The 21,542-nt window shown below is 40.6% G+C and overlaps 1 protein-coding gene across 1 annotated transcript in view; it reads left to right on the top strand.

Moving 5' to 3' along the window:
- MYH15 (myosin heavy chain 15) overlaps positions 1-21,542 on the top strand; it is a 139,306-nt gene that overhangs the window by 60,317 nt on the left and 57,447 nt on the right. Inside the window, exons 21-26 of the mRNA XM_018050029.1 lie at positions 2,017-2,272; positions 10,882-11,124; positions 12,157-12,333; positions 14,240-14,385; positions 17,780-17,870; positions 20,168-20,557. Coding sequence (XP_017905518.1) covers positions 2,017-2,272; positions 10,882-11,124; positions 12,157-12,333; positions 14,240-14,385; positions 17,780-17,870; positions 20,168-20,557 — 1,303 coding nt within the window. The remainder of the gene's footprint in view (positions 1-2,016; positions 2,273-10,881; positions 11,125-12,156; positions 12,334-14,239; positions 14,386-17,779; positions 17,871-20,167; positions 20,558-21,542) is intronic.

Raw genomic sequence — 21,542 nt, 5'->3', positions numbered from 1 at the left:
TCATTCAGTTAAAAATTTAAATACTTTAAAGCATTTAAATTGTTTATCTAAAGAATTAAAATTTTTTGTTTGTTTGTTTTCTAGTTCATTAGTTTCTGATCTCAGCTTTATTCTATCCTTCCTTCCACTTGCTTGGGTTTATTTTAATTCACAATTTTTTTTTCAGTGTGTTTAATCAGCTGCTTAATTCTTCCATTGAGTATTTTATTTCAACAACTATACTTTTCAGTGCTAGACATTTTATGTGGACCTCTTTCAAATCTGTCTACCTTTTTTTTTTCATAGTGGCTTATTCTTTTCTTGTTTTGTTTTTTTCAATTCTTTCTTTTATGTCTTTAAGAACTTTTAGTAATTACTGTATGGTCTCCGCTAGATTCCATTTTCTGAAATTCTTGGGGATTTAATTAAATTCTTTATTGTGGGTGTCCACATCAATAACCTCAGATATGCAGATGACACCACCCTTATGGCAGAAAGTGAAGAAGATCTAAAGAGCCTCTTGATGAAGGTGAAAGAGGAGAGTGAAAAAGTTGGCTTAAAGCTCAACATGAAGAAAACTAAGATCATGGCATCCGGTGCCATCACTTCATGGCAAATAGATGGGGAAACAGTGGAAACAGTGGCTGACTATTTTTTGGGGCTCCAAAATCACTGCAGATGGTGATTGCAGCCATGAAATTAAAAGACACTTACTCCTTGGAAGGAAAGTTATGACCAACCTAGACAGCATATTGAAAAGCAGAGACATTACTTTGTCAACAAAGGTCCATCTAGTTAAGGCTAAGGTTTTTCCAGTGGTCGTGTATGGATGTGAGACTTGGACTATAAAGAAAGCTGAGCGCTGAAGAATTGATGCTTTTGAACTGTGGTGTTGGAGAAGACTCTTGAGAGGCCCTTGGACTGCAAGGAGATCCAGCCAGTTCTTCCTGGCTGGATATTCATTGGAAGGATTGATGCTGAAGCTGAAACTCCAATACTTTGGCCACCTGATGCAAAGAGCTGACTCATTTGAAAAGACCCTGATGCTGGCAAAGATTGAGGGGAGGAGAAGAAGGCGACGACAGAGGATGAGATGGCTGGATGGCATCACCAACTCGCTGAACATGGGTTTGGGTGGACTCCGGGAGTTGGTGACGGACAGAGAGGCCTGGTGTGCTGTGGTTCATGGGGTCGCCAAGAGTCGGACACGACTGAGCAACTGAACTGAACCCTCACTTATGGTTGAATTTTTTTCTATATGTGTTTTGTAATTTTGAATTGTAAGCTAATCTTCAAGGGGACTTTAAGAAAATCTCTAGTGCTTGATTTTAGAGTATTTTGTTCAGTGCACTTTTGCATTTTCCCCCCAGGGACCCAAAGGGTATTTATTACCAGTGTAAAAAATGATTATGCTAATTTCTTGTGTATTTCTGCACCAATCAGATTTAAACTTCAAACACTTGAGTGGTGCTGGCTCATAGTTTTCAAAAAAAATTCCTAGTGTAAAAAAAATTTTTTTCACCCTGAGCCCAGACCAAATCAGATGTACTTCTCTTTGACTTCTCTGTGCCAGTGGGTGAATTTTTAAATCCTCCTTTTCATTAAGAGTGAAATTCTTTGAAAATCTCAACCTGTCTCTTTATCCACAAGGATATAAAAATACAAACGCTACAATACCAAGCCTGGCTTCCTCCTTCCGTGAGGATGGTCAGGCTGCACAAGCATTCACTTTTTGCTCCTTTTTTTTAAGCTCCCTTTATACTTCTTACCCTCTTTAAGGGTCACCTCTCATTATAGAATGTTTGTAGTGGAAGCATTTTCAGGACACCTAGTCTACAACATTGTTAGCCCCAAAAGTCCCTCAAAGAGTTTTTGCTAGAATCAAACGAGAGCTTGGATGTAGAAGTGCTTTGAAGACTAATGAGAGTTTATGACTCCTAAAAAGATGTGCTTATTAAGGATCTTAATTTGAAAAATAACTCTCTTATAGTCTAGGTTACCTTGCTTTTCTTTTTTTCCCCCAAACTCTCGATTTAGGGATGCACTTCTTTTGATCCAGTGGAACATAAGAGCTTTCATGGCTGTGAAGAGCTGGCCTTGGATGAGGCTCTTCTTCGAGATCAAGCCTCTTGTTAGATCTGCTGGAATGGGAAAGGAGGGAGCTAGACTGAAGGAAGAGTGTATGCAGCTGCAAAAAGCCTTGGAGAAGTCAGAATTTCAGAGGGAGGAGCTGAAATCAAAGCAAGTCTCCCTCCTCCAGGAAAAGAATGACCTGCTTCTTCAGCTGCAGGCTGTGAGTGGCCCCACCATTTCTTCTTCAAATCAAGTTTCTAATTAGATTCCCTTGTTTTGCAGGCAGTGTTGACTTGAAAAAATAGAGACACGTGCTTTTCTAGTACTATAGGATTTCATCCAACACAGACAATGGGAACACTTAACAAGACACCCTGTTTTATAGTGAAGTGATTTCACTGGGAAGATGCCTTTGAAAAGGGGATGGATTTTATTAGATAGATTTTTAACTGTGTAAACATATAAATCTATCTTGGGAGCCAGGAAGCTCTTGATCTTAATTTAAATTCTGTAGGTAGCAGGAAACCCATTAGCAAATCAAAAGGTAGGATTTTAGTAGGTCCTGAGAAAAGCTCTACTGAGATCTTCAGGATTATTGCAGTATGCCTCTAACTGGTTTTCCTGATTTTGATCTCCCTATTTGCCCTTCCCCAGTCCAAATCAGCATTATAATCAGCTGAGTTCTTAAAACAGCAGTGTTCAACCTTGACTTTGCCTCAAACTCATTGGTGAAACACTAGCAGATGGCAAACCACTCTAGTGTTCTTGCCTGGAGAATCCCAGGGATGGGGGAGCCTGGTGGGCTGCCATCTATGGGGGAGTCGGACATGACTGAAGCGACCTAGCAGCAGCAGCAGCAATTAAAAGAAAGATTCCTAGACTTGAATCTCAGATATTTGGGTTAAACAGGCCCTGTGTGGGTCTAAATCATCTGTATGGGGGATTCTGATATCCAGTCAGGATTAAGAACCTCTGCCTTGAACAAATACCGTGTTGTTTCCCTGATGAACAAACTTCAGATCAAAGAATATCTGAACTCGGCCTTGGCATCTGAGCCTCCATCTCCAATCTGATGCTGAAGTCCATTCAGTTCAGTCGCTCAGTCATCTCCAACTCTTTGCAACCCCATAAACTGCAGCACACCGGGCTTCCCTGTCCATCACCAACTCCTGGAGCCTACTCAAACTCATGTTCATTGAGTCGGTGATGCCATCCAACCATCTCACCCTCTGTCATCCCCTTCTCCTAATACCTTCACTTTTTCCCAGCATCAAGGTCTTTTCAAATGAGTCAGCTCTTTGCATCAGGTGGCCAATGTATTGGAGTTTCAGCTTCAGCATCAATCCTTCCAATGAATATTCAGGACTGATTTCTTTAGGATTGACTGGTTGGATCTCCTTGCAGTCCAAGGGCCTCTCAAGAGTCTTCTTCAACACCACAGTTCAAAAACATCAATTGTTCAGCACTCAGCTTTTCTTTATAGTCCAACTCTCACATTCATACATGACTATTGGAAAAACCATAGCTTTGACGAGATGCAACTTTGTTGGTAAAGTGATGTCTATGCTTTTTAATATGCTGTCTAGGTTTGTCATAGCTTTTCTTCTAAGGAGAAGCATCTTTCAATTTCATGGCTGCAATAACCATCTGCAGTGATTTTGGAGTTCCCTAAAATAAAGTCTGTCACTGCTTCCACTCTTTCCCCATCTATTTCCCATGAAGTGATGGGACCGGATGCCATGATCTTCGTTTTCTTCATGTTGAGCTTTAACCCAACTTCTTCACTCTCTCACCTTCATCAGGAGGCTCTTTAGATCTTCTTCACTTTCTGCCATAAGGGTGGTGTCATCTGCATATCTGAGGTTATTGATATTTCTCCTGGCAGTCTTGATTCCAGCTGGTGCTTCATCTAGCCAGGCATTTCACATGATATATTCTGCATGTAAGTTAAATAAACATGATGACAATATACAGCCTTGACGTACTCCTTTCCTGATTTGGAAATAGTCTGTTATTCCATGTCGAGTTCTAACTGTTGCTTCCTGACCTGCATACAGATTTCTCAGGAGGCAGGTCAGGTGGTCTGGTATTCCCGTCTCTTTCAGAATTTTCCACAGTTTGTTGTGATCCACACAGTCAAAGGCTTTGGTGTAGTCAATAATGCAAAAATACATGTTTTTCTGGAACTCTTTTGCTTTTTCGATGATCCAGTGGATGTTGGCAATTTGACCTCTGGTTCCTCTACCTTTTCTAAATCCAGCTTGAACATCTGGAAGTTCACAGTACACATACTATTGAAGCCTAGCTTGGAGAATTTTGAGCATTACTTTACTAGCATGTGAGATGAGTACAATTGTGTGGTAGTTTGAACATTCTTTGGCATTACCTTTCCTTGGGATTGGAATGAAAACTGACCTTTTCCAGTCCTGTGGTCACTGCTGAGTTTTCCAAATTTGCTGGCATATTGAGTTCAGCACTTTCCCAGCATCATCTTTTAGGATTTGAAATAGCTCAACTGGAATGCCATCACCTCCACTAGCTTTGTTCGTAGTGATGCTTCTAAGGCCCACTTGACTTCACATTCCAGGATGTCTGGCTCTAGGTGAGTGATCACACCATTGTGGTTATGTGGGTAGTGAAGATCTTTTTTGTATAGTTCTTCTGTGTATTCTTGCCACCTCTTCTTAATATCTTCTGCTTCTGTTAGGTCCATACCATTTCTGTCCTTTACTGAGCCCATCTTTGCATGAAATATTCTGTTGGTATCTCTCATTTTCTTGAAGAGATCTCTATGTTTCCCTTTCTATTGTTTTCCTCTATTTCTTTGCATTGATCCCTGAGGAAGGCTTTCTTATCTCTGCCTTGGTATTCTCTGGAACTCTGCATTCAGATGGGTATATCTTTCCTTTTCTCCTTTGCTTTGCCCTTCTCCTCTTTTCACAGCTATTTGTAAGGCCTCATCAGACAATCATTTTGCCTTTTTGCATTTGTTTTTCTTGGGGATGGTCTTGATTACTGCCTCCTGTACAGTGTCACAAACTTCCATCCGTAGTTCTTCAGGCATTGTGTCTATCGGATATAATCCTTTGAATCTATTGGTCACTTCCACTGTATAGTCGTAAGAGGTTTGATTTGGGTCATACCCAGATGGTCTAATGGTTTTCCCTACTGTCTTCTATTTAAGTCTGAATTTAAGTCTGAGACAGAACTGTGTTGGGTGTCTCCTGAGGAGATCCAGGTCAGCAGTGGCCTGCTGCAGGGGCAGGGGCTCTGGGTGCAGTAGACTTGGGTATGGCACAAGCCCTCTTGCAGGAGGTCACCATTAACCTACTATAGAGCCTCCAGAACTTACCCAGGACTGGGGAAACAGACTCTTGGAGGGCACAAGCAGAACCTTGTGTGCACCAGGACCCAGGAGAAAGGAGCAGTGAGCCCACAAGAGACTGACTGAATCTGACCCATGAGTGTCCAGGAGTCTCTGGCAGGGGCATGGGTCAGCGTAGCCTGCTGCAGGGCTGGGGGCACTAGGTGTAGCAGGGCTTGCATGGGACGTTGCGAAGGAGGTGGACATTATCTTCACTACCTCCACCATAGTTGGCCTCAGGTCAAATAACAGGGCGGGAACACAGCCCTGCCCTTGAACAGAAAATTGGATTAAAGATTTACTGAGCATGGCTCAATAAAGTAAAATAATGCTCAAAATTCTCCAAGTCAGGCTTCAAGAGTACATGAATCCTGAAATTCCAGATGTTCAAGCTGTATTTAGAAAAGGCAGAGGAACCAGAAATAAAATTGCCAACATCCACTGGATCATCAAAAAAGCAAGAGAGTTCCAGAAAAACACCTACTTCTGCTTTATTGACTATGCCAAAGCCTTTGACTATGTGGATCACAACAAACTGTGGAAAATTCTTCAAGAGATGGGAATACTAGACCACCTGACCTGCCTCCTGAGAAATCTGTATGCAGGTCAGGAAGCAACAGTTAGAATTGGACATGGAACATTACACTGGTTACAAATAGGGAAAGGAGTATACCAAGGCTATATATCGTCACCCTGTTTGACTTATATGCAGAGTGCATCATGAGAAATGCTGGGCTGGAGGAAGTACAAGATGGAATCAAGATTGCCAGGAGAAATATCAATAACCTCAGATATGCAGATGACACCACCTTATGGCAGAAAGCAGAACTAAAGAGTCTCTTGAAAGTGAAAGAGGAGAGTGAAAAAGTTGGCTTAAAGCTCAACATTCAGAAAACTAAGATCATGGTATCTGGTCCTATCACTTCATGGCAAATAGATGGGGAAAGAGTGGAAACAGTGACAGACTTTATTTTGGGGGGCTCCTGGTGGCTCAGAGGTTAAAGCATCTGCCTGCAATGCAGGAGACCTGGGTTCGATCCCTGGGTCTGGAAGATCCCTTGGAGAAGGAAATGGCAACCCACTCCAGTATTCTTGCCTGGAGAATCCCATGGACAGAGGAGCCTGGTGGGCTACAGTCCACGGGGTTGCAAAGAGTCGGACACAACTGAGTGACCTCACTTTCAAGATCACTGCAGATGGTGGCTGCAGCCATGAAATTAAAAGACCCTTTCTCCTTGGAAGAAAAGTTATGACCCACCTAGACAGCATATTAAAAAGCAGAAACATTTAACAAAAGTCTGTCTAGTCAAAGCTATAGTTTTTCCAGTGGTCATGTATGGATGTGAGAGATGGAGTATTAAGAAAGCTGAGTGCCGAAGAATTGATGCTTTTGAACTGTGGTGCTAGAGAAGACTCTTGAGAGGCCTTTGGACTGCAAGGAGATCCAACCAGTCCATTCTAAAGGTGATCAGTCCTGAGTATTCATTGGAAGGACTGATGCTGAAGCTGAAACTCCAATACTTTGGCCACGTGATGTGAAGAACTGACTCATTTGAAAAGACCCTGATGCTGGCAAAGACTGAAGGCACGAGGAGAAGGGACGACAGAGGGTGAGATGGTTAAATGGCATCACTGACTCAATGGACATGAGTTTGAGTAAACACCAGGAGTTGGTGATAGACAGGGAGGCCTGGTATGCTTCAATCCATGGGGTCACAAAGAGTTGGAGATGACTGAGTGACTGAACTGAACTGAACTGAGCATGGCTCCACCCATCAGAATAAAGCCCAGTTTCCCCCTCAGTCAGTCTCTCCCACCAGGAAGCTTCCACAAGTTTCTTATCCTTCTCCATCAGAGGCAGACACACTGAAAGCCACAATCACAGAAAACTAACCAATCTGATCACATGGACCAGCCTTGGCTAACTCAGTGGAATTATGAGTGGCCGTGTAGGGCCACCCAAGATGGACAGGTCATGGTGGAGAGTTCTGACAAAATGTGGTCTGCTGGAGAAGGGAATGGCAAACCACTTCAGTATTCTTGCCTTGAGAACCCCATAAACAGTATGAAAAGGCAAAAAGAGGACACTGAAAGATGAACTCCCTAGGTTGGTAGGTGCCTAATATGCTACTGGAGATCAATGAAGAACTAACTCCACAAAGAATGAAGAGACAACACCAAAGCAAAAATAGCATCCAGTTGTGGATGTGACTGGTGATGGAAGTAAAGTCTGATGGTGTAAACAGCAATATTGCATAGGAATCTGGAATGTTAGGTCCATGAATCAAGGCAAATTGCAAGTGGTCAAATAGGAGATGGCAAGAGTGAACATCGACATTTTAGGAATCAGCGAACTAAAATGGACTGGAATGGGTGAATTTAACTCAGATGACCATTGTATCTACTACTGTGGGCAAGAATCCCTAGAAGAAATGGAGTAGCCACCATAGTCAACAGAAGAGTCTGAAATGCAATACTTGGATGCAGTCTCATAAATGACAGAATGATCTCTGTTTGTTTCCAAGGCAAACCATTCAATATCACGGTAATCCAAGTTTATGCCTCAACCAGTAATGCTAATGAAGCTTAAGATGAATGGTTCTATGAAGACCTACAAGACCTTCAAGAACTAACACCCAAAAAAGATGTCCTCTTCATTATAGGGGACCGGAATGGAAAAGTAGGAAGTCAAGAAATACCTAGAGTAACAGGCAAATTTGGCCTTGGAGTACAGAATGAGGCATGGCAAAGGCTAACAGAGTTTTGCCAAGAGAACGCACTGGTCTTAGCAAACACCCTCTGCCCACAACACAAGAGAAGACTCTACACATGGACATCACCAGATGGTCAATACTGAAGTCAGATTGATTATATTCTTTGTAGCCAAAGATGGAGAAGCTCTATACTGTCAGCAAAAATAAGACCAGGAGCTGACTGTGGCTCAGATCATGAACTCCTTGTTGCCAAATTCAGATTTAAATTGAAGTGCCATTACTCATTCCCTTTTATTAATATTCCCCTTCTCTAGCTACCCAGACCACTGTTATGCCCAAACATTCCAAAGGCAGGTATGAAATTATATCCATCTTTATTGTATTCTCCACCCCACTTAGAACAGTACTAAGTTAAAAAAAATACTGGGTTCAAATACAACTATATAAATAGAAGTTTTTCTTGCTGTTTGGACTTATTGAAAACAGAAAATTTAGTAATTTTAGACTAAAAATCATTCTTTTCTTTTGGGGCTGTGCTACCCATTGATGTTTCAATAGGCCATGTTTTATATGAGAATTTACACTCAGACTCACACTTCTGATGCATATTTATCATAACAGTGGTTCTAGAACTTCTGTGTTTATCAGCCTCACCTAGGATTCTTGTTAGAACTACAAATTCCTGGGCCCCACTCAAACCTACATTAAGATCCATACTGTGAGAATCACAGCTTGTAATGTCATATTTTGTCTGGCTTATGAGAAAGGCAGGTTTGAATAAGAGAAATACAGTTTTGAGTAAGAGTAAGGTAAGTTTGAATAGGAGAAAGGCAGGTTTGAATAAGACCCAGCCTCCTAGTTTTCATCATTCTTTCTCTCAACAAAGAGAGTGGCCAGTGCTACTTGGGCTGATGTAGAGATAGAAAAGGACTCGACTTTTGAAGGGAGTGGAGGGTAAAAGTCTGGGATATATGATCAAAGTGCATAGGAAATACATGAAGCCAATTCCAGGGCAAATCCAGGAAGGCTGAGATGGGTTCAAATTGTAATTAATTTAAAAAGCTGAATTGGCTACGAAATATTTTATTATTGTTAATTTTTAAGAAACACTGCTCAATACAGTGCAAATCAAGGAAATAAAGATTCTTTTAAAATCATTCACTAACTCAAAACTGAGTGAACCCATTTCAATTAGCACTGCAAGTACGTGAGAAAATTACTACAGGGGAAAGGATGTCCCTGCTGTTAAACTGTTACACCACTGCTTGGCTGGCTTCAGACACGCTGTCATGTTTAATGAGGGATCGATGATGGTCGATTGGATTGTCCTCTTCATTTGGTGATGGTGACAGGTCCTATACACATGCTGAATGGAAGAGAGCAAACAGCTGTTCTACTTGTCAAATGGGGTGAACTGAGATCAAATGTCCCCCTTGTTGCTCAAGCATTGGAACTTCTCTGATTTGCATGAATCCTTTTGCTTCCATATTTTGTTTTTTACTTAGCCCTTCTCTTGGTCTTCAGTGATGTTGGAGATTCACTACACTATATGTCTCCCATCTGTGCCTCCTTGAGCCCCACCTGTTGGACAGATAGGATGAGAGAGAGCCAGAAAACAGTAGCCTGGATTTTTGGTTTTTTTTTTTTCTGCTCTTGGTCTAAGTAGATGCAACAATTTGTGCCAAGTAACTAGTTAGGTTGGAGAAGGAAATGGCAACCCACTCCAGTGTTCTTGCCTGGAGAATCCCAGGGACGGGGGAGCCTGGTGGGCTGCCGTCTATGGGGTCACACAGAATTAGACATGACTGAAGTGACTTAGCAGCAACTAGTTAGGTGACAGGTTATCAAAATTGTAGAGGATGGATGAGGTCTAGAGATGGAAGATAGAGATATGAGTGAAGTTATATCTCAACAAGACCTACAGTAATTAAGAGATTTCATTTAGCCTCTAAATGGAGACAAATGAGAGGAGTTCAAAGTTACAAAAGGTGCTTTTGTAGCAAAAGGACTCAGCCCCTTCGTTTTTGACTTAGTCCATAATACTGAAACAGTGGGCCACTCAGCAAGGGTTGGAGGCAGTATGTTTGAAAAGATGAAAGGAAGGAGGATTTTGCACTCTCTGTGTATAACTTGTGGAATTTACTGCTGGCAGAACCATTGAGAAAAAGATTTTAGTTGGAAATAATAGTGAAATCTAGTTAGTGATGTGCAAGGAACGTCATGAATTCTAAATTCAACCTATGAATAATATGCAGCCCAGCTCTATTTATTAGAAGATGTTTATATACTAAACAAGTGCATCCGGACCCTTATAATAATATGATAAATATTCTATCATCTGAGGGGACAGAGCTTTCCTCAAAAAGACTGTATTCTGAGCAGGTACCACCCTCAAACTATATGCCCACAGGGATGCTTCCAGTAGCTGTGATTTAATCAGCACACTGCTGATTTTTGGAGGCATGTTAGCTCCTTTAGGCCACTAGGATTCTATTAAGTGCTTTAGAAGAGGTAATCTAATCTAGTGAATGGCCTGAAAGATTGAAAGCACCTCCAAACACAAGCAACTCCTCCACTTGTCAACAATAGGATTGGGGAACTGGGAATATTATTTCAACTGCTTAGGAAAGATAGGTGAAAATGCTGGACAGAGGGCAGGCAATTATCTCTTTGCTATGTGTTAAGCAGCATTTCTCCTGGCTGATAAATTACTTCCAGCTGTTGGCAACAATTTTCTCCTCATCATGGCAGGAGCGAGAGACCCTGGCAAATGTTGAAGAGCAGTGCGAGCTGCTGATTAAATCCAAGATCCAGCTGGAGGCCAGCGTCAAGGCGCTGTCTGCGCGGGTGGAGGAAGAAGAGGAGATAAATTCCAAGCTGACTGCCAGGGGGCAGAAACTTGAAGATGAATGTTCTGAGTTGAAGAAAGAAATCGATGACCTGGAAACGCTATTGGCGAAGTCGCAGAAGGAGAAGCACGCTACAGAGCTCAAGGTACTTTTCCTATGATGTCAGGAAGGTCTAGCTGCCTCAATTCCAGACTCCCGACTGGGCTCTGGAACCAGGCTTGCTTTGTTTAAATTAATGAACATAGTGGTCTGCAATTTATGGCCCTTGAAGTCAGAACTGGCATCGAATGAGGACCTAATTCAAATTTCCAGCTTGAATTTATGGAACCCTGCTTAATCTCCCAAATGAAACATTTTCATTTGTTCTGATCTTATTGCATCTGAAATCTGATAGAAAGAGTAAAACCGTTTCACTGGGCCTCTAAGAATTATTTTTTGGAAGGAGAGGGAGCAGGATGCAGCTTACTGAAAGGTGGTTTGGTATGTATCTTAGTCCCCACCTCAGTTGTTGACTTGGAGTTTGACCTTCAGATGTCATTTTAATTCCAGCTAAAACTTTTTTCGTTTTCTTTGAGGTTTTTAACTTGTGTATCTGTATATAGATTGAAGTTAGCTAAGGAAACTGTATCAAACATTTGATTGAAAAAAGCATCCAGAATAATATCGTAATTTTGGCAGATGATTAAATAGCAACTCTTGTACATGGGTCCCTTTCATAAAAAGCCAATGGGCCTGATATAAATGGCTTCCATTTTTGCCTATTTTATCCGCTGGACCTCTTCTCTAACTGCCACTTTCTTAGGATCTTGAGGCATAACAAGATTAATGTGTGCCCTGAATACTTAAAAGAAAGCAAAATTACCTTTAGTAGTGTTCTTGTTATACAATGGCATGACACTGAAAACTGGCCGTCCATGGACCTACGCTGATATTTGATTAACCAGAACACCCCATTCCCTGGCTATGAGAGATAACAGATCATTCGTGTCTGTGTGTAAAAGAAAATGCGAATTTAGAGTTTTAAAACGTCCGACAGAAATTTGGCTACATGTGATTCCTTATGACAGTGGATATGTCATGAGATTTTTGGTCCTAGAAAAGAGAGAAGATGGCCCTTCGCATTTATGCCCCTGCTTGCAGGAGCGGTTCTCATGGAGCTGTTGTTTTCTCCCGGCAGGTCAAGAACCTGACTGAGGAGGTGGAGTCTCTCAATGAGGATGTGAGCAAACTGCATCGAGCAGCCAGGGCTGCACAGGAGACCCACCAGCAGACCCTGGAGGACTTGCACAATGAGGAGGAGAAACTCCACACCCTGAGCAAGGCCAAGTTGACACTGGAGCAGCGAGTGAATGAGGTCAGGAGTGATATGTCTGCCTAGTTAGCTGCCTGTCTGCATCTATAGAAACTTTCACTTTTTACTTAGTTAATTTATCTTGACATTTTCATGAAAACTTAGTAGCATGGTTCATTTCCCTCATTTAGAAACAGAGGTGAACCGCTACAGTGGAAGAGAGGCCCTGGTATGTGTTCTGTCTGTTGTTAAATGACACTTTCATAACAACCCTGGGCAGTGGGAGAATACTGAGATGAATCGTGAGGCGGGAGCACTCTACATGACTGACTTCCCCACAGAACCTGGTGTTTTGCCCCGCAAATGTGCTGGTGCTCTATCTGACGCTAGCACTGAAGGATTGCTTAAAGGCCCCATGTCTCCAGCAGTGCACTGAGGTTTGTTATAGAAGAAAGATATGTAAGTCGCAAGCTGTGTTCTACCAACGCTATCGGAATATACTTGTAAGATTCTGGAGATGGTGCTTCTGTTCTGCTTCCAAAACCCTGTGAAATAAAGATGTTTCAGACCAGTCTCAGTGGGTAGGTTCATCACTCTTCCTGTCTCCTCCCCAGCTGACAAAGAGTGTATGCATTCACTGTTTTATTAGTCCTCAAAGCTTAGCTTTTATAAAATTGCTGGCAAGTGTGGTTAGCTTTTTTTTTTTTAATCTGCTTCTTTTTCCTTGTGCCTCTCTATCAATTTTCCTCTGTTACCTATTAGTTGTCTCACTTCTCTTCCTATTTCCATGGATATATATCTTCAGTTCAGTTCAGTTCAGTCGCTCAGTCGTGTCCGACTCTTTGCAACGCCATGAATCGCAGCACGCCAGGCCTCCCTGTCCATCACCAACTCCCGGAGTTCACGCAGATTCACATCCATCGAGTCAGTGATGCCATCCAGCCATCTCATCCTCTGTCGCCCCCTTCTCCTCCTGCCCCCAATCCCTCCCAGCATCAGAGTCTTTTCCAATGAGTCAGCTCTTCGCATGAGGTGGCCAAAGTACTGAAACAAAGCCTCAATATGGGAATTTGTTGGTGTGTGTACACAACACACACACACTCTCACACATGTATTTTCACACACTTGTTCTCTCCTAGAGTTCATTTATTTTTTGGTTTTGCATACACCTTCCAGAAATTCTTCCTTCTCCCCTATTTGAATTTTATATCTTTCGCTGCTTACAGGAAATAGCTTCTATTGTGGCAAAGTTAATATATCAGGGAAAAATAGCCATATTGTGACTATTATTTTGTCTCCTGCTAAACTGACCTCAATATCATTGTTGGCAACACTAATCCGGACAGAACTGTAGTATTCTGGCCACCCTGCTGGAGGTACCAGAAGATGACATAATGCTATGGACCAGAGAGGGTACCAGAGTGGTGAAGGAGAGTATGGAAATCATGTTGTGTGAGGTGCATTTGAAATGGTCAGTGATGCTGAGTTGGAAGACTCAGGACAGCTGCCTAATATTAATGAATGGTCACATGGAGACAGATTTGCTTGGTGTTGCTCCAGGGAGCAGAGCCTAGATTTGTGGGACGGATTTACAGGGACTATTTTGGCCTCTTACAAGGAAGCACTCCTGAGTAAATGGACTTATCCACCCATGAAATGAGCTGCCGTGTGAAGAAGTGAGCTTCTCATCAGTGGAAAGCTATCAAACAGGGTCTCACTAGGCATTTATTATTTGTTTTTTCTGTATTCTAGAGCACGTATTCCTTAATCTCTAAAGATTTCCTTTGTCGGTGACTTCTAGATTCTTTTGTAATCCCATTGATGTGTGCAACATTTATTTTAAAATATCTATATGACTGGGCATCGTTTACAGACTCTGCTTATATTTTTCTTTCTTTTTCCAGAAGGTAAGTGGTTAATGAACACATCTGTAAAGTATAAACTTAACCTAAACATATCCTTTTGTCAGCTTGAGGGTGCCCTTGAGCAGGAGAGCAAAGCGAGAATGAACTGTGAGAAGGAAAAGTGCAAAGTGGAGGGCGAGTTAAAGCTGAACCAGGAGAGCATGGAGGACCTGGAGAGCAGGCAACTGCAACTAGCAGAAAAGCTGAGGAGGTGAGCCACCTTTCTGTGGACACAAAATTCTGGGAGACCTTATATTGAAGGAGACAGTTCTCTCATGGTGTTTATCCCTGTGACCCTAGGGCCAGATATCTCAAGACCTGCAGGGGAGGATAAAAAGGACAACAAGCCTAGGAAGTTGAGGGATTTTTTTTTTTTTGCTAGACTTTATGATATTACTCTTCTTTTTATAATTATATAATAACCTGCAAGAAAGTGATTGAGAAGTCTGACTAGCAGATGTGAATGAAAGGTGTAAGGCATAGCAGATGCAAATTATTAGAATTTGAAGTTACAAGTCAAAAAATAAAAGAAGCTCACTTCTTTTACTCATGAGATCAATGGCCTAAAGTAAAAAAATAAATCAAAAGTAAATTCTAATGTGAAGTCCCGTATACCCTCTGATCATTTTTAAAAACAAAACAAAACTTATATGCCAGATGTAACTTCATTAGACATTTATACAACTTTTTTGGTCTAGTAATTTACTTTTCAAGTATTAAACTTTAAAATTGAAAGCATGATCAAAATGAATAGACCTTCAGTTCACGCAGATTCCCAAGGAGCTCAGGGCAAGATGGCCCCCTCAGTTGAACTTCATTATTCATTGAAACAGATTTTCTTACCTTGTCCCTTTTGTCTCCCTCTGTTTAGCTAGACTTTCTTCTAAATCTTCTAGGGATTTTCAAGTTATTTTAAATAAATCAAATAAGAAAGGGAAACAGTGAAATCTAAGAGTAAGATAAGGCTTGTCTGAAGTGGAGAGCATACTGGTGAAGAGAATCAATGAGCAGCTATGAGCTTCTGGTTTTCCCATCTGTGTATACAAGTTTCCATGATACATGCTTGTGGTCAGACTGGATTAATAGCCTATCAATCAGTTACTAAACTTGATAGGTGTTTGTAGACTTGATTAATAGCTTATTAATAACTTATTGAACTTGGTAGGTGTTTGGAAAAGATGAAATAAGTAACCCTATGAATGTAGTGGAACAGTGAAAGGCAAAATGATAATACAGTTCCTTCGGCATTTAACTTTGAAGAGTGTGTTTCAGTTTGGCAAAGTGAAATGATACTCCATGTCCTTGTAGGCCACAGGTCAAAGAGCTCTGGCATTTTAGAAACCTGTGTTTTGAGGAAATTATGAATTTATTATACAACCTTTTCTTTAAATGGACCTGTGTATATATTAAAACTTAATATATGAAAATGTGGCATTTTCAAATGATGATGAGAGGATAGAATACTTAATAAATAGTGCCAAGATTATTAGCTATTCATCTTATGAGATAAAAGTTAAATTCCTTCATCATGCTATTCACACACACACAATCCAATTGCATTAAAGAATTAAATGCAAAAATAAAGCTATAAAATCATTAGAAGATGCAGCATTATTCACAATAGCCAAGATGTAGAAACAACCTAAATGCCCATTGATTGAATGAATGAATAAAGAAAATGTGATGTATACATTTAATGGATTATTATTCGGCCACTTTTTAAAGGAATTCCTGCCCTACGTGACAACAGGGATAAACCTGAAGGACTTTATGCTAAATTAAATGTCAGCCACAGAAGGACAAATGCTGCATGATTCCATTTATAGGAGGCATCTAAAAACAGTCAAACTCCTAGAAACAGAGTAGAATGGTGGTTGCCAGGGTCTGGGAGGCAGGGGAAATGCAGAGTTGCTGTTCAGTGGTTATAAAGCTTCCATTAGGCAAGATGACGGAGTCCTAGAGATCTCTGTGATGTTCCGCCTATAGTTAATATTGTGCTGCACACTTAAATATTTGTCGAGAGGGTAGATCTCATGTTAAATGTTCTTCAGTTAAAAAAAAAAAAAAACAATTAAGACAATATGGGTGGTAAGTCTTAGGAAATTGGCAGGCCAGACTTCCTGAATAAGTCACAAACCCCATCCAAAGGCATAAAAGGACTGTATTGATAAACTTGATGTTAATACATCAGCATTTAAAACATTTAGTGGCAAAAGCCAACATAAATGAAATTGGAACAAATTTGAAGCAGATATCAAAAAATAAACATCAAGAATATTAAAGGAAAATGTGTAATTCAATAATTAGATGAACAACCTAACAGAAAAATGGACAAAGGACACAAGTGAGGTCATTTGTTTTATTGCCCATTTTAAAATCCTCATAGTTGATAACATGCTAGTTACTAGTAAACAAGGACACTTGTTTAAGGACATTCATAATAAAACAAGGACACACTAGAAGTGTGCTAATATTAAATGTGAATGTAGAGAAATAACCTCACACTGCTATTGGAGGCCAAAGTTAACAGTTTTTAGATACATACCTATAACTGATGCAGCAATTCCCTGCTCAGTATCCACTCTAGAAACACTCACATGTACACAAGGGTGCACACAGATGAACAGCATTATTTGTAAAAGTATAATTTAGGGGGAAAACTCAGTGCTTATTAATAGGGAAGTGGATAAGAAAACCGCATAATATTTAAGTCATAGACTAGTATTTTACAGTTAACGTCTAAGTGAAGTAATCTACGTGTGGGCTTCTGTGGTGGCTCAGTGGTAAAGAATCTAACTGTCAAGCAGGAGACATGGGCTCGATCCCTGGATCAGGAAGATCCCCTGGAGAAGCAAATGGCAACCTACCCCAGTTTTCTTGCCTAGGAAAGCCCACGTAGAGAAATAACCTCAGGAGGCGGAGCCTGGCTAGCTGTAGTCTTTGGGGTTACAAAAGAGTCAGACACGACTTAGTGACGAAACAATAACAAATCTATGTGTAGGCCCAAGTGGAAAAATCTCCGTGTGTTATTGGGTTAACACCCAGGGACTTCCCGGGTGGTTTAGTGGTTAAGAATCTGCCTTGCGATACAAGAGATGTGGATTTGATCCCTCATTGGGGAACTGAGACCCAAATGCCACAGAGCAACTAAGCCTGGCACCACAACTGCTGATCCCTGTGCTCTGGAGCCTGTGAGCCACAGCTAGGAAGCTGCACTGCAACAAAAGATTCCTAGTGCCACAACCAAGATTCAGCACAGTCAAATAAATACAATAAATATTAAAAATGTGAAATTACAAATCTAAATGTATATAATATTATACCATTCACAGTAAAGAAAATGAAACTATTCCTACTGATACATAAGCACAAACATATGTCAATACTTAGAAAAATGTCCAGAAGGAGCCACATCAAATTAATTATGGTGGTTACCTCTAGGGAAGGAACAGAGGCTGGGTATAATAGCCAAGGAGACTTCAGCTCTAGATGTAATAGTTGAATTTTTACAATGCATGACTTCATATATTATTACAATAATTTGAAGACTATTTAAACAAAATGTTATCACTCTGAGCAATTTCATTTGACTCTTTCCCTAACAGGAAAGAATTAGAAATGAATCAGATGAGGTCAAAGGTGGAGAATGAGAAAAACCTGGTGGCTCAGCTGCAGAAGATGGTTAAAGAGTTCCAGGTGATCATTTATCAAATACCTGTGTGCATCTGTAGTTCAATCCCTGGTTGATGACTGGTGCTTCGGTGACAAATGTTCTGCCGAGGTAGCCATAACCCTAGCCAACTATCGACAGAAGCAGGAAAGAACGCTGGTCGAGAAGGCAACCTGGCATTCTACAGATAGGTGACTCTGGGGAATATTACTTAAGCTTAGATTTCCTTATCATGAAGATAGTAAAAACAAATAGCTAAGACGTTGAATGTTTGACATAAACTAGGCATTGTACTAAAACACAGGACATCTATATTTTTACTCATTAATCTTCCTGACAACGTTTGAACGAAAATGAAACTACATTTAAGTGGTAAGCTCAGTGCCTGACCCATGGTAAGCATTCAGTATTAACAATTTAATTTTTCATGATGATTAGCCTTTGTAATTGTAAGACAGTTACACTGAAAATCTGTTTTGTAGCTACTTGTAGCCTCAAAACATTATTTGATAATGAGCAGCTATTTATAAGTTTAGACTATGTGACTGTTTTATACATAGTCACATAGTGTATATTATATATTACCGTATTATGTTGTTCAGTTGCTAAGTCATGTCCAACTCTTTGCAACCCCATGGACTACAGCACACCAGACCTCCCTGTCCTTCACTCTCTCCTGGAGTTTGCTCAAACTCATAGGAAGTTGGTGCTGCTATCCAACCATCTCATCCTCTGTTGCCCTCTTCTCTTCCTGCCCTCAACTGAGTCAGCTCCTTGCTTCAGTACTTTGGCCAAAGTATTTGAGCTTTAGCTTCAGCATCAGTCCTACCAATGAATATTCAAGGTTGATTTCCTTTAGGATTGACTGGTTTGATCTCCTTGTAGTCCGAGGGATCCTCAAGAGTCTTTTCCACATTATAAAATAATTTAAACCATATAACTCCTCACATATACTTGGAGATGGGTTCTTTTCCTTTGGAGCTAGTTATCTCATTAATGTAACTATTACTCAAAATAATTTTGGAATTTTTTCCTGATTATTACTTTCTGAGACATTTGAGTCAAATACAGCCAGTCTCCCTGCTTTATGGATGTGCTTCCAGACATTATCAATCTTCAAGCAGTTGTCTATCATATTTACCAGACTTCTCTTCAAATGATAGTTGATCCAAAAAAATGTTCAATTAATCCAAAATACAAACTTTCTTACCCTGATGATTTAAAATAATGTTCCAAAGATTATTTCTAAGGAAATGTTTCAGAAATGTTTGACCTGGTTAGAGTATTGTTTGGAATGAAGGTATTGTATCTCAAGATAACTAATTGTAAGGGGATCATGATTAGTTGGGTGTGGAAATCATAAATTTTTTAGCACCTCTGTCAAAACTCATCCAGATTAGATAGCCTTATTTATTTGGTTCGGTCTAAAAATTACTTTCCTCTTAGCAATCATACTCTTACTTAATGGAAAGAAAAGTATATTCTAAAATATGTCATTCCTTTTTCCTTCTGCCCTAACCTATGCCCAGTTGTTTAAGGTGATATTAATGACCATCATCAGTTTTACTGTGCTGTCCCACAATGATGCTACCAAGATTTGTAAAGCTCTTTGCCCTTACACCAAAAGACTTTTGAGCTCTTGAGAATTCCTATCACTGCTTTTCTTTGTCTTGTAATTCTGCTTCTAATAATATCAGGTTACTACCCCAATTAATAATCCCATTCCTCCACCAATTTTAATTTGTTACTTCAACTTTCCTGCTACTTGAAATCACCTTCAGACTAAGAGACAAGTAACCAAGTTTGTCAGAATTTGTATAAAATTAAATTGATGCTGTTTCTTACGAGTTAGCTGCTTGAACTCAGGGGTATTTAATCTGTTGATGAGATTTTTGCCCAAGTTGGCAATAGTTAAGGGTTTCAGATAAATAAATTTCAGATAAATGAGGTATTGTATATAAAATTCATCAAGTTATTTTTTATAAGCTTTCCTTAAAGTGTTTCCTTGTAATATGAAAGATGTTTTCTAGTCCTTTGCAAAGTGCTTTTTCTTAAAATGTCCTCTTCATGTATATAATCTAATGAGGTTGCTCATCACCATGGTCTGGGAAATTGGGAGGAATTACAAATTTTAATTCTGGTCTCGGTACTGCTTTGGAGCAAATTACTTAATTTCTCTGTATTCTGTCTTCTTTAGCTATATATGAGAACCAAAAGTGTTATGTTGTTTTGCTTAGTTGTGATAAAAAAAATACAGTAGAGCTCTTGAATATAAAATATGCTATAAGTGCTTAGTGAAAGTTAAAGTTATTTGCTGCTATAGACTCAGATACAACTTTTGAAAGAAGAATTGGAAGCTGAAAGGACCACTCGAGCCAAGGTAGAGAGGGAGAGAGCTAACCTCATCCGAGAGCTGGAAGACATGAATGAGAGGCTGGAGGAGGCAGGAGGTGTCAGTTCGGCTCAGCTGGAGATAACTAAGAAACAAGAAACAAAATTCCAGAGGCTCCGCCGAGACCTGGAAGAGGCCACACTGCACTTTGAGGCAACCTCTGCCTCTTTGAAGAAGAGACACGCAGATAGCCTGGCTGAGCTGGAGAGCAAGGTAGAAAATTTACAACAGGTCAAGCAGACACTGGAAAAAGACAAGAGTGACCTGCAGCTGGAAGTGAACGATCTCCTGACCCAAGTTGAACAGATGACCAGAGCTAAGGTAAAGAATATTTACAAGCCCTCCTTGAGGATTTAGGACATGGAAGTAAGCAGAGGACAGGAGGGGAGAGAAAGTTAAAGTAAACTGGTGACTCAAAGTACCTGCTAAAGGAAGCTAGACATCTTCAGATTGGCTCAGTTCAGTTTAGTCGCTCAGTCGTGTCTGACTCTATTCGACCCATGAATCACAGCACGCCAGGCCTCCCTGTCCATCACCAACTCCCAAGTTTACTCAAACTCATCTCCATTGAGTTGGTGATGCCATCCAGCCATCTCATCCTCTGTCGTCCCCATCTCCTCCTACCCCCAATCCCTCCCAGCATCAGGGTCTTTTCCAATGAGTCAACTCTTCACATGAGGTGGCCAAAGTATTGGAGTTTCAGCTTCAGCATCAGTCCTTCCAAAGAACACCCAGGACTGATCTCCTTTAGGATGGACTGGTTGGATCTCCTTGCAGTCCAAGGAATTCTCAAGAGTCTTCTACAACACCACATTTCAAAAGCATCAATTCTTCGGCACTCAGCTTTCTTCACAGTCCAACTCTCACATCCATGCATGACCACTGGAAAAATCATAGCCTTGATTAGACAGACCTTTGTTGGCAAAGTGATCTCTCTGCTTTTGAATATGCCATGTAGGTTGGTCATAACTTTCCTTCTAAGGAGTAAGCGTCTTTTAATTTCATGGCTGCAATCACCATCTGCAGTGATTTTGGAGCAGCCCAAAATAAAGTCTGACACTGTTTCCACTGTTTCCCCATCTATTTCCCATGAAGTGATGGGATGAGATGCCATGATCTTAGTTTTCTAAATGTTGAGCTTTAAGCCAGCTTTTTCACTCTCCTCTTTCACTTTCATCAAAGGGTTTTCAGTTCTTCTTCACTTTCTGCCATAAGGGTGGTGTCATCTGCATATCTGAGATTATTGATATTTCTCCTGGCAGTCTTGGTTCCATCTTGTGCTTCTTCCAGCCCAGGATTTCTCATG

This window comes from Capra hircus, chromosome 1, assembly GCF_001704415.2.
Source record: "Capra hircus breed San Clemente chromosome 1, ASM170441v1, whole genome shotgun sequence".
NCBI lineage: Eukaryota > Metazoa > Chordata > Mammalia > Artiodactyla > Bovidae > Capra > Capra hircus.
Note: the sequence above shows the minus strand (reverse complement) of the source record. Positions and strands in the feature narration are given on the sequence as shown.